The 11,429-nt window shown below is 40.6% G+C and overlaps 1 protein-coding gene across 1 annotated transcript in view; it reads right to left on the bottom strand.

Annotated features, from left to right (window-relative positions):
* Positions 1-11,220, bottom strand: part of GLDC (glycine decarboxylase) — a 114,149-nt gene extending 102,929 nt beyond the window's left edge. The window contains exons 1-2 of the mRNA XM_069090759.1: positions 10,609-11,220; positions 9,943-10,021 (exon numbers count right to left, since the gene is read on the bottom strand). Of these exons, the coding sequence (XP_068946860.1) occupies positions 9,943-10,021; positions 10,609-10,896 (367 nt within the window). The 5' untranslated portion in view covers positions 10,897-11,220. The remainder of the gene's footprint in view (positions 1-9,942; positions 10,022-10,608) is intronic.
* Positions 11,221-11,429: the final 209 nt, after the last annotated feature.

Here is an 11,429-nt window from a genome sequence, read left to right as displayed (position 1 = left end):
AAAAAAAAAAAAAAAAGTGAAGTGGATATAAGGAAACAGAGGGAAAAATTAGTCGTCATTTCCTATATGGAGAATAACTTACAAAAAGGTATAAAGCCAAGCACGAGCAGCTTTCCAGAAGACTGCTGCTGTGAACAGCTTCAAGATTCTCATTAGATAGCATAACAAACCCTCTATTTATTCAGAAGTAAATTAAGGCAAAACATTCACAGAAAATCAAGGTACAGAATTCACCATGTCACAACTCAACAACTTAATACTAAAATGGCCACATAGTTATCAACAAAGTGGTTACATGGTTTTAAGCAAAGCACATTCATTTAGTCAATTACAAAGTCCTTAATTCAATCACAAAGTACAAAAGCCAAAGTCCTCCACCCATGGAGTGCAATTAAGTTACAATATCATCGGTCACTACTCAGTATCCACAGAGAGGTCTTTTCATCTTGATTCAAGGCAGGCTCTCAGCTTCCATGGTTCCTTTTCCATGGTCCCAGCCCAAATCTAACCAACTGCCACCTGAGTTCAAAGGCAGACAGCTCCCAGTTCCTTGTCCAGCTCTCTGTGCAGTTTCTGCCCCACATTGAATCTCACAGTGTACAATCCACCTCAAATCTCTCAACAGTCTCTGTTTCTGGGAAGACAAGGCTCAACAAATCCACAATAACATTCACAAAAATAGTACCAGTATAGCAGTCATGCTTCCTCAGTCTTCAACAGCTCTGGCTGCCCCTTGGAAATCTTGAGCAGCTCCCAGAAGAAGTTGGTAGCCCCTCAGCCTGGTTCTCAGAAGTTCCCAGAAGAAAAGTCTCAGCAAAAGCTCCAGTTCTCAAAATCAAAATCACTTTCTCCAGCTTCCATGCGGCCTGCTCCAAGGAATTCTGTCTCAGTTCTCAATTCTCATTTCTCTTCTCAGTTCTCAATTCTCAGTTCAGTCTTCAGTCCAACAGTAGCAGCTCAGCCTCCAGATGCTCGCTGAGAGAAATTCCATGATGTTTGCCTCAAGAAGTTCTGACTCTCCCATCTGGGACTTTTTCTTATACAGTATTAGCTCCTCCCTGTTCAGCCCCTTCCTGTTACATAAGAAACAGGGGTTCATACCTTCTGTTTCTTAAGAGAAACTTGATATAATTAATTTGAAACTAGGTGCAAAGTACTCATTAGCTTGCCAATACAAAAGGATCTTCAAATTTCATTTACAAAAAGAAACAAATTCTGCAGTGTAGAACATATTTTTATAATTTTAAAATATTTATTAAACATTTCACATTGATTGTATTAGGTAGGTAGGCAAAAGCATTATTATCTTATTTTATAGATGAGGAAATAGGTTTAGACAAGTGAAGTGACTTGCCCACAGTTATAATAATAGTAAGTATCAAAGCTAACATTTGAACCCATGTCGCCTGATGCTAAACTTAATCTTATCCTTAAATTAAACTGCCTCAATCTCAGGTTATTTAATCCTTTCATTACAATAAATCTTTGTAAAATGCTTTTGTCATGTTATTGATCCTCCCGCAAACTTGTAGAATATGGGATATAGCTATTGTTATTGTACAGGTCTCTGACACCCTGTGAATCTCTTTCCTGTCTGGCTGATTTACCTTAGAATTAAATTTTGTTAATGTCAAAGTCACTCTAATTCAACAGAAACAATTCTGAGTATGGGGTCAGGAGGATGTGTGTTCAAATTCCATCTCTGCTGCTTCTGGGAATGTCCATTTCCTCTTCTTCAAAGTGAGGAAGTTGGAATGGATAATCTCTAAGGTATGTTCTGGTTCTAATTACTACAGTTCTACAGCAGCTGGAAGTAAGTTTATCATGGTCTATTATGTATCTTCTCTTTCTTCCCCTGTTCACATGCTCCTCCCACAGTCTCCTGGAGTCTGAATTCTGAACTGGACCTCCCTCTAATACAAGGTTCTAAGGCATCTAATCTATGCTTTTCACTTCTGCCATGCCTTTCTCCTCTGCTTTTTTTCTCAAACAGATGTTAAGATTCAAATTTACATAGCTGTCAGGATCTTCAAGGTGGGGGAAAGACCTTTTCTTCACCCACACATCACCCCCTTGACTTAGGGTGCTTCTTTTTTTTTTGCTTTTTAGAGGGGGGAAGATGGGACAATTGGGGTTAAGTGACTTGCCCAGGGTCACACGGCTAGTAAGTATTAAGTGTGTGAAGCTAGATTTGAACTCAGATCCTCCTGATTCCAGGGCTGGTGCTCTATTCACTGAGCCACCTAGCCACCCCAACTGAGGGTGCTTCTAAGGATAGGTCAGCACCTTCTTGAGTTTCTCCCCAGGGTTGTTTTGCAGACCTTCTCCATCTTTTCTAAGAAAACTATAGGAATGTATCACTACTGGTGACATGCTAAGACTCCTAACTACAGACCAGCTAACTTCTATAGAAGAGGGCAATACATACAGTTTGAAGCAAAAATCCACACGTTAGAAGGGAGATGATGGAGAATAATTTAACCATATGGCAATAATACAGACATTCCTTACTTTAAAAAAGGGAAGAGTGAGCCCCCCATAGCTTTACTCCAATGATTTGTTATCCTTTCTTATGGTGAAGCTATATTTAAAAGAAAGCAAAAAGATCAAAAGAGCAGTCTGGCTGTCAGCTATTTGATTCCATGTTGTCATCATCATGACAGCATGGAGATGCATAATTCTAGAAACACCCTCTCACTCCCTCTTTTAAAGTGTTGCTTCTAATTTGCTTTAGGTTGGAGATTTTATTTATCTTGTATATAGCATGCTTTTTATATGTGTGTTTGCATGTTGTCCCCTCCATTAGATTATGAGCTCTTAGAGGGCAAGAACTATTTTTTGCCTCTTTTTGTATTCCCAGGACTCAGAAACAGTATTTGGCACATAGTAGGCACTTAACAAATGTTTACTGATTACTTGATTGATCAAAGTCATTAGAGTGGTATTTACCATGACTAAGCTGACTCTGAGAGAGAGCTAGAGATCACTCCCCATGTCTAAGGATATCACCCAGAAGGAAGTTGGCCTTGGAATTCAAAAGCTTGATTTCAACCATTTGCTCTGCCATGTAATAGCTAGGAAACATGGAGCAAGTAGCTTTCCTTTTGTGGACCTCAGTTTCCTCATCTGTAAAATAATGAGTTTCCACTAACTGGTCTGTTAAGATTACTTCCAGCTTTAAAATCCTATAATCTGTCCCAACAATATGATAGCTTCAAAGCATATGGCCAAAAAGGTGGTAAAGTTCCATCAGATTTATTCTTGTTACTACTGTGGAACTATGGTCTTATCAATATAAATAAAAAACCAAAAAATAATAATCCTCACAGGTTGAGTGTCAGAAGGGTAAGAGTAGTTAAGGGAAATAGTCCTGCCATGAGTTTAAGAACCCAAAGCCAGGCTGCTCTTGCGAATAATTTTTTTTTCTAATGAAAAAGTTAATAAGTGGCCATAGCATAGATCTGTGATCAACCTGGGGTTAAAGGATGGGGAGAGGCACTGGCCTGATCTTGGTAATCTCAGGGTCAATTCAGGAGACCTAGAGCTGTGTGACACAATACTTCCAGCTGGATTATGCAACACTGTCCTTCTCTCTTTCCCACCTAGCCATCCCAGTGACTGGAGGATTTCTCTCCTGGGTGTGCCTGGGGTGCCAGGGCATCAGGTAGAGGTAGCCAATTCTTATATCCACTGCACCCATTAATTTAGGTCATAGAACTTAGGGTCCTAGAATTTAAGAGTTTGAAGTGACAGGGTACAGGACCAAGCTGAGACCTTTGCCCCTTACCCCCCCAAAAAATTGGGGTCCCATTTGTCTACAAGTCCTGGAAAACTCCACCTAGAACTCTCCTTGAATTTCCCCACTCGATCTGTGCCCAATTCTTTTTTACCCTTAACCTATCCTAGCCCTCCACAGTCTATCTCCAGATCTCTTTCACCTACTTCCTGCCCTTAATCCTATCTTGGTTCCTGGCCTCTAATCTCTAGTGACCCCAGACTACTGGCCACTCCCATCAAGATCCTACCTAGATCACCCCAGACTACTTTGCCAACCCTAGATCCTTCCCACAGTCTTTCTGTAAATAAAATCCATCTCAGCTTTTGTGAAGGTGCTCAGATTCAATCTGGCCTGCTTGTCAATAAAAGTGTCACAAATGCTTGGATTCCTTAACAGTCTATCCAATGCTGAGATTTCTTGAGAGTCTGACCAATATGGTGAATTTTTTAACAAACTTTGTTTTTCTTTGGCTCAAAGAAAGTTTGGGTCAAATTCATTTGGGCAGGAAATGAGTGTCTGTATTTCAGGGTCCCAGCAGCCCTAAACCTCAACAGACAGATTCTTAAATAGTATCTATTCCAACTGTCTCCTTTTAACCTTGAGGAAACTGAGACCCAGGAAGGATAAGGAATTTGCCCAGAGTCATACAAGCAATAAATGGGTTACATGAGCAGTCCTTGCCTTAGACAGTTTTGTTGTCACGAATGAGAATCAGACTGGTATAGTCTCTCCTGAGCTCCAGTCCCACAATACCAACTGCTTTTTGGACATCTCCAAATAGATATCCCAAGGACATCTCAAACTCACTATATATACAAACCCACTTTGTTCAAACTTCCCTATTTCTGTAAAGGGCACCACCTTCCTTCTAATTACCAAGGTTCAAAAGCTAAGAGTCATCCCTAGCTCTACACTCTCACTTCCTGGCATATAGTAGGCACTTAATAAATGTTTACTAACTGAATGACTTACTTTCCACAGCCCCTGTATCTAATTAGCTGTCACCTTGTCAATTGTATCTATGCAACTCTTCCTTATCTATCCCTTTGTCTCTACTTACACAGCCACCTATCTAGTTGAGGCCCATGTTAGATGTCACATGGACTACTGAATAAGCCTACTATTTGAACATCCATCCTCCACTCTCCCACTCAAAATAATCACCTGCACATCCACCAAATTGGTATTCCTAAAGTGCTGGTCATTCTTCTACTCCGGAAGTTTCAATGCTTCCCTATAGCCTTCAAGACAAAATAAAAATTCAACCTGAATCTAATCTATTTTCTAGAATGATTTCACATTACTCCCTCCCTTTCATATACTTTATATCCCAGTTAAACTATCTTACTTGTTGTGGTTCACTTTTGACATTCAATTTCCTGACTCCTTGACTTTGCACAGACCAGACTCCATGCATTCACCTCTGGGGAAAGCATGTTCCAAGCACTGTGCTAAGTGCTTTACAAATTATTATCTCATTTGATCCTCACAACAAAGTGCTATTATTATCTTCATTTGACATTTGAGGAAACTGAAGCACAGGGAGATTAAGGGGTTTGCCCAAGGTCTCACAGCTAGTAATTACCTAAGGTTGAATTTGAACTCATGACTTCCTGACTCCAGGCCAGTGTTCTAGCCACCAAGTCACCAGTTGCCTCTCAGAATCCCTGGCTTCCTTCACTCTGCTTCAGTTCAAACAAGTCTTCCTAGGCTTCTTTGAAATCATCCCCTTCATAATTTCTTTATAGCACAGTATTTCATTAAATCCATATACCATAATTCGTTCAGCCTTTCTCTGTACATAGATGGGCACTCCCTTATATTCCAGTTCTTTGCTACTATAAAAAGAGTTCCTTAAAATATTTTGTGTAAAAAAAAAATAGAAAAGTGAAGATACATCTTAAAATTAGAGCTCTTTGTCTTTAAAATGTGGGGTTTGGCTTTAATAACCTCCAATGTTATTATCCTATATGTAACCTTTCCTGACCCCTTCACAGTAGTTAGTGCTCCTCTTCCCTGTCTCCAGACACCTTAAAACTGTTTGGAATAAGAAACACTGGATTTGGAGTCAGGGGACCTAGGTTTAAGTCCTGAGATACTGACTACCTATGTGGACCTGATCAAGTCATCTACCACACCAGCCTTCAGTTTCCTCATATGTAACACGAAGGGGCTGGGGGAATCTGATTAGATGAACCATAATGTCCCTTCTAGCACTCAGTTTTAAAACTCTCAGTCTTTTATTCTCAGTCAGGAAGCTGTTGAAAAGTAAGAGAGCTACTCCTATGAATGTTTGGTTCAGGATTCCCAGTTTGTGAAGATTTTCATCAAATCAAATTTTATTCTACTACTGACCTAAAACAATGCCATCCATGCCCACGTGTACTTTACTTTTGCCAAAACATAAACATTCATTAGTCATCATTCAGACCCAGCATACAAATCAAGGGGGACAATGCACTTCTGATGTGTCCAAGTTGAAAAACCAGCTATTTACCAAGTGTTCTATTCATGAACAAAACCAGACTTTTCCAGGATCTAGTACTCTGTGCTCTGGGAGCTCATCCTGAACCAACCAGACTGAACTGGCCCAGAACCCCACAGAGCTGCAGGGTTTAAACTTTACACTCAAATTGCACATTGCTTACCATGAGCATACTACCAAAAAGATAAAGAGGTAAGGTGGGGGGGATCTGAATCCCCTTATGGTCAAATTATTCAAGCAAAAGAAAATAAAGTGGAGCTCAAAAATGAGACAACTTTTACAGGTCTCCAAAAGCTGAATACTCCTCAGGACAGCTTTTCAAGTATTTTAAAGGAATATCTAACCAAGTTAAATATACATCATCCACAAGTTCTTTGATAGAATGTTCTCAAGAAGGCACCACCTACTTTCCAAAAGCATATTTCATGCTTAAAATGATTTTAAAATTCCAGAAAATAGTTTCTTGAAATGGAACATAGGATTTAGGGCTGGAAGGGACCCTAGAGAGCCCTCTCATTTTATAGATGAGGAAACAAGCCTGTAGAGGTGAAATGATTTGCCTAAAGTCATGTAGGTAGTAAGTAGCAGAAATAGGATTGAAATCCAGGGCTGTTTCTCTTGTATCACAATGACTTTTAAATAAACAAAAATCTTTTTCTAAGGCAAATCAGTAAATTGATAGACTTGGGGCATATTCAGTGATATTGCTATCAGGTCTATACCCCAAAAAGATCAAAGAGAGAGAAGAAAAGGACATATTTGCGAACAAAGGACAATAACCAACCTGTGTATGTATGTATACACACACAAAATAGTATTTTTTTTCATGATCATTAATTTTTTTAATGATCTGTCAAAGTCTCTTCAACTATATTCTCATCAAACAAGAATCAATACCTAAAAAGTCATCCACAGGCAGGCTGCATTTAATCTTCCGCCTAGGATCTAAAATCTTCCATCAACACCCAAGTATAATACAAACACATGATCTTTACCAAATCACAGGATCACAAGTTTAGACTGAGAAAGAACCTTGGAGGTTATTAAAGCCAAACCCCACATTTTAAAGACAAAGAGCTCTAATTTTAAGACATATCTTCACTTTTCTTTTCTTTTTTTTTTTTACACACAAAATATTTTAAGGAACTCTTTTTTTAGTAGCGAAGAACTGGAACATAAGGGAGTGCCCATCTATGTACGGAGAAAGGCTGAACAAATTATGGTATATGGATTTAATGAAATACTGTTGTGCTATAAAGAAATTGTGAAGGGGATGATTTCAAAGAAGCCTAGGAAGACTTGTATGAACTGATGCAGAGTGAAGTAAGGTGGACCAGGACAATATTTACAATAGTTTCAACAGTATAAAAATAAACAACTTCAAAAGACTTTAGTACTGCAAAAAAAACAGTCATTAACCATGATGCCAGGGAACTGATGATGAAGAATGCTACTCATCTCCCAACAAGGTGGTGATGGACTAAATATGTAGAATGAGACACATTTTTTTTGCAACCTGGCCAGTATCGGATTTATTTTGCTTGACTACATATATTTGTTAAAAGGATTTTATTCTTTTTCCCCCATTGGGACCAAGAGGTGAGGTAAGAGGGTAAAAATATTTTTGTTAATGGAGAAAAATTAAATTAATTTTTTTTAAAAAGGGTCACTGAATTTTAGAGCTGAAAAGGATCTATTTTGTAAATGACAATACTTGTATGCATATCACAGGGTTGCTGTGAGAATCAAATGAGATAACATGTGTAAAATACTTTACAGACTTTAAAATACTACCTTGAAGAGTCATTATTTTGAGAGCTTCTCATCTAAGCCCCTTATGCCATAGATGAGGAAACTGAGACTCCAAGAGGGAAGCAGCTTACCCAAGTCCCAAAACTGATAAGCATCTGAGCCCAGATTTGGTTTTAATTCCATAGCATAATAGAAAGAGTGCCAGATTTGGAGCTCAAGAACCTAAAATCAAATTTCTACTCTGCTACAAGCACTGTCATGACAACAATAGAGAGTCAGGGCCATCTAACAGAAATTGTGCTAGACCTAAAATCGGCAGAGACTTGGATTCACATCCTACCTTGGATACCTACAAGTGTCCCTATGTGTGAGAAGACTTTTATGTACTGATCAGAGCCAAGAGGGCAGATGCAAACGAGCAATAGCCCAGCCACTATAAAGATGGAAATGAAGACACTAGGGTAACAATAGGCAAGGCAGCCTTTTCTAAGCCTCAAATCCAAAGATCTGAATTTGAAGAGTGATTGAGGTGGCAAGGTGGTGTAGTAGAGTGAGTGCTGGATTTGAAGCAAAAAAAAAAAAAAGGCCTAAATTCAAATCCTGGGCAATCCTGGGTCAGTCATTGTCATTTAACCTCTGTGCCTCAGTTTGTTTATCTGTAAAATGGGAATACTAGCACCTACCTCACAGGGTTGTTTCAAAAATCAATGGAAAGCCCTCTTCAAATCTTAAAGTTCTATATACATGCTAGCTATTTTATTTATTATAGCACCTCTAATATCTAGCCTCACAAGTTTGTTGTGAAAAACAAATTAAATACTAAGCATTTTGCAATGTTTGAAATCCTATAAAAATGTTATGATGATTATCCAGAGCTCTATCACAGAGGGACAGGATCTTGAATTAGAAATTTACCAAATGGAAATAATAATAGCTAGCATTTATGTAGTTTAAAGGTTTGAAAGAACTTTACAAATATTATCTCATTTTATCCTTATGACTACCCAATTATTATCCCCATTTCACAGATGAAAGAATTAAGGCAGAACAAGGTTATTTGTCTAGGGTTATACAGCTAGTAAGTGAGAAACTGGATTTGAACTTGTTTCCCTAAGTCTCAGGTACAGTGTAGTGTATGTGTCTAATGTCTGCATCTAGACCTAAAACTTGAAAAACTAGCTCCCTTCTATCTTTAAAGAAATTCTGAGGTAGAAGAGATACTATCTTCACCATTTCAAATTAGCTACAGCTTTCTTTATTTTAAATTTCTCGACTACAGTACCTAAAAAACAATATACTTGCTGATGAGAATCTAGTACAGTCTGTCTGCAGCAAGTAGAACAAAGTCACCAAAGTACCACGTAGATAAATGCTTCTGAATATCAATCAGACTATTTAAAATTTTAGAATGTAAAATAGTTCAAAGCTCCAGGGAGGGACAAACACAGCTTCCTTCATAATTCATTCACGTGGGCTTCTAAACAGATACTTTCAGGCCAAAAGCAGCTTTGGCTTTAATGTACTTTCCTCCATGAGTTAAAACGTTGATACTTAGAATGTGTTAGTTTTCATAATCAATGGTACTTAACAGGCCCTGTCATGCCCTGGGGGAGGTGGGGGGGGGGGGGGGAAGGGGGGGGAGGTGGGCTATAGCTTAGAAGAGAGACAGAGACGGAGAGAAACAGAGAATTAATTTCAGGGATTCTTCCTTCAATTTCCCTACCCCCTACATTACAGCTAATTTAGCTAATCTGTCTCTTGGGTACTCTATTTTAATCAGCAGATACATGGTCCTGAGCAATAATAAAACGGAACCGAGAATAAATCCTTCCTCCTAAACCATTATGGAAAGGATTATTTATACAAAGGCAGCAAGAACTACATGAAATTTCTCAGCAGTCTCCTGATACTGCTATATTTCACTTACAAACAGGGTCCTCCATCTTCAATGGCCTTCTTAAACGGATGCTGGCAGGGACGGTCTTCTCAATCAATTCGTCAACACTCTAGATTTAAAAAGAGAGCCAGGAACAGAGAAAAGACAATAAGAATAGGCCTATTCCTTTGGGAATTGCTTTTGCATTTCTTAAATCCATAAAGGCTTGTGGGGAATTCCTTTAAGTAGTTTGAAACACTTTAAGTAAACTCAACAAAAGCCCTCATTGTGCATCAACAGTCGTAAAGGCTGCTCTCTGCTAATAGAACTTAGTTTACTAGGCGGGAATAACTACCCAAACTCGTCACTAATACTTGAAAAGGAACCGTTTTCCCAGGCAACAACCTTCTTAGCTAAGAGACCTAGGAAACCAGCAAGTTTCAAGGTTTCCAAGGCTAAGAAAGAGGCAGAGCCAGGGTCAAAGGAGAAACCCCACACAGAGGGGGAGAAAGTGGTGCTGCCTAAGGGAAAAGAGAAGTTACAGCCCAGGGCCGGAGGGGCTGAACTGCATGGAAGCAAAAGGTGGGACAGAGAGCATGAAATGGGGGAGCGGGGGTCGAATGTGAAAGCGGGGATAGGAGGATGGGGGGCAACTGAGGGGAGGAGAGAGCAAAAGAAGTGCAGGAGCAAAGGGGAATGGGGGTAAAGGGACCTTACCGCCAATCCTAAGGTCTGCAGCATCTCCCTCTTCTCTTTGTCTCTCGGACCAATGTGCCTCTCGGAAAAGTCATCGTGCCTAGGGAGTAGCTGCTCAATGTGGCGGGAGGTCACAGTGGCTCCAGAGTTGCGGTCGTCGCCGCCGCCGCTTAAGTCTCTGCTCTGCTGCGCCCAGCGTCCCCCCAGGGGGTTTGGCGCTGAGGGACCCGCGGGCAAGTGGCGTCCAGTGACCGCCGCCACCCCTCGGACGAGTCGCAGTCCTCCCCACCACTTGACATAGCTCTGCATGACCGAGGCTGCTAGCAAAGGGACCCGACTGAGTTCAGCTTTCTTTTTACTCCTGGGGGTGGTTGCTCCCGGCCCCCTCCCTTATCTTCTATTTGGGCTGCTTTTCTGTTCGACCTGAGTCTCCGCCAGGTCCTAACCAAGGCTATGTCTGTTTCCTGGGACCTTCCCGGCTCTGGGATGGAAGGAGGCAGAGATAGATGGATGCTTGAAGGATGGAGGAGGCGGGAAGACCCTGCGACTCAGACACCAACACTCGAACAAAGTTCTCAGTCTAAGGCACCTGCCCGGCTCGCTTAAAGAGTACCAGACAGACTGCATGAAGATGAGGTGGAGAATGGGGTCTCGAGCTCCGCCCTTCTGGAACATTGTAGCCAATAGGAAAGGACTCGGCGGGGTGGAGGGGGGAATTGGGACAAAGTAGCCCCCGCCCCCTCTGCTTGCCTCCACCCCCAATCCCCTCAATTCCTTCCACTCTTTCACCACACCCCCCAGTACAGGACAATTTCACTGTCACCTCTGGGAAGGGAGGCCAG

This window comes from Petaurus breviceps, unplaced genomic scaffold (assembly GCF_028583685.1).
Source record: "Petaurus breviceps papuanus isolate PSGF00001 unplaced genomic scaffold, PetGlider_PUasm1.0 187, whole genome shotgun sequence".
In the NCBI taxonomy this organism is placed as follows: Eukaryota; Metazoa; Chordata; class Mammalia; order Diprotodontia; family Petauridae; genus Petaurus; species Petaurus breviceps.
The sequence above is the reverse complement of the archived record's forward strand: the minus strand, read 5'-3'. Positions and strand labels throughout refer to the sequence as shown.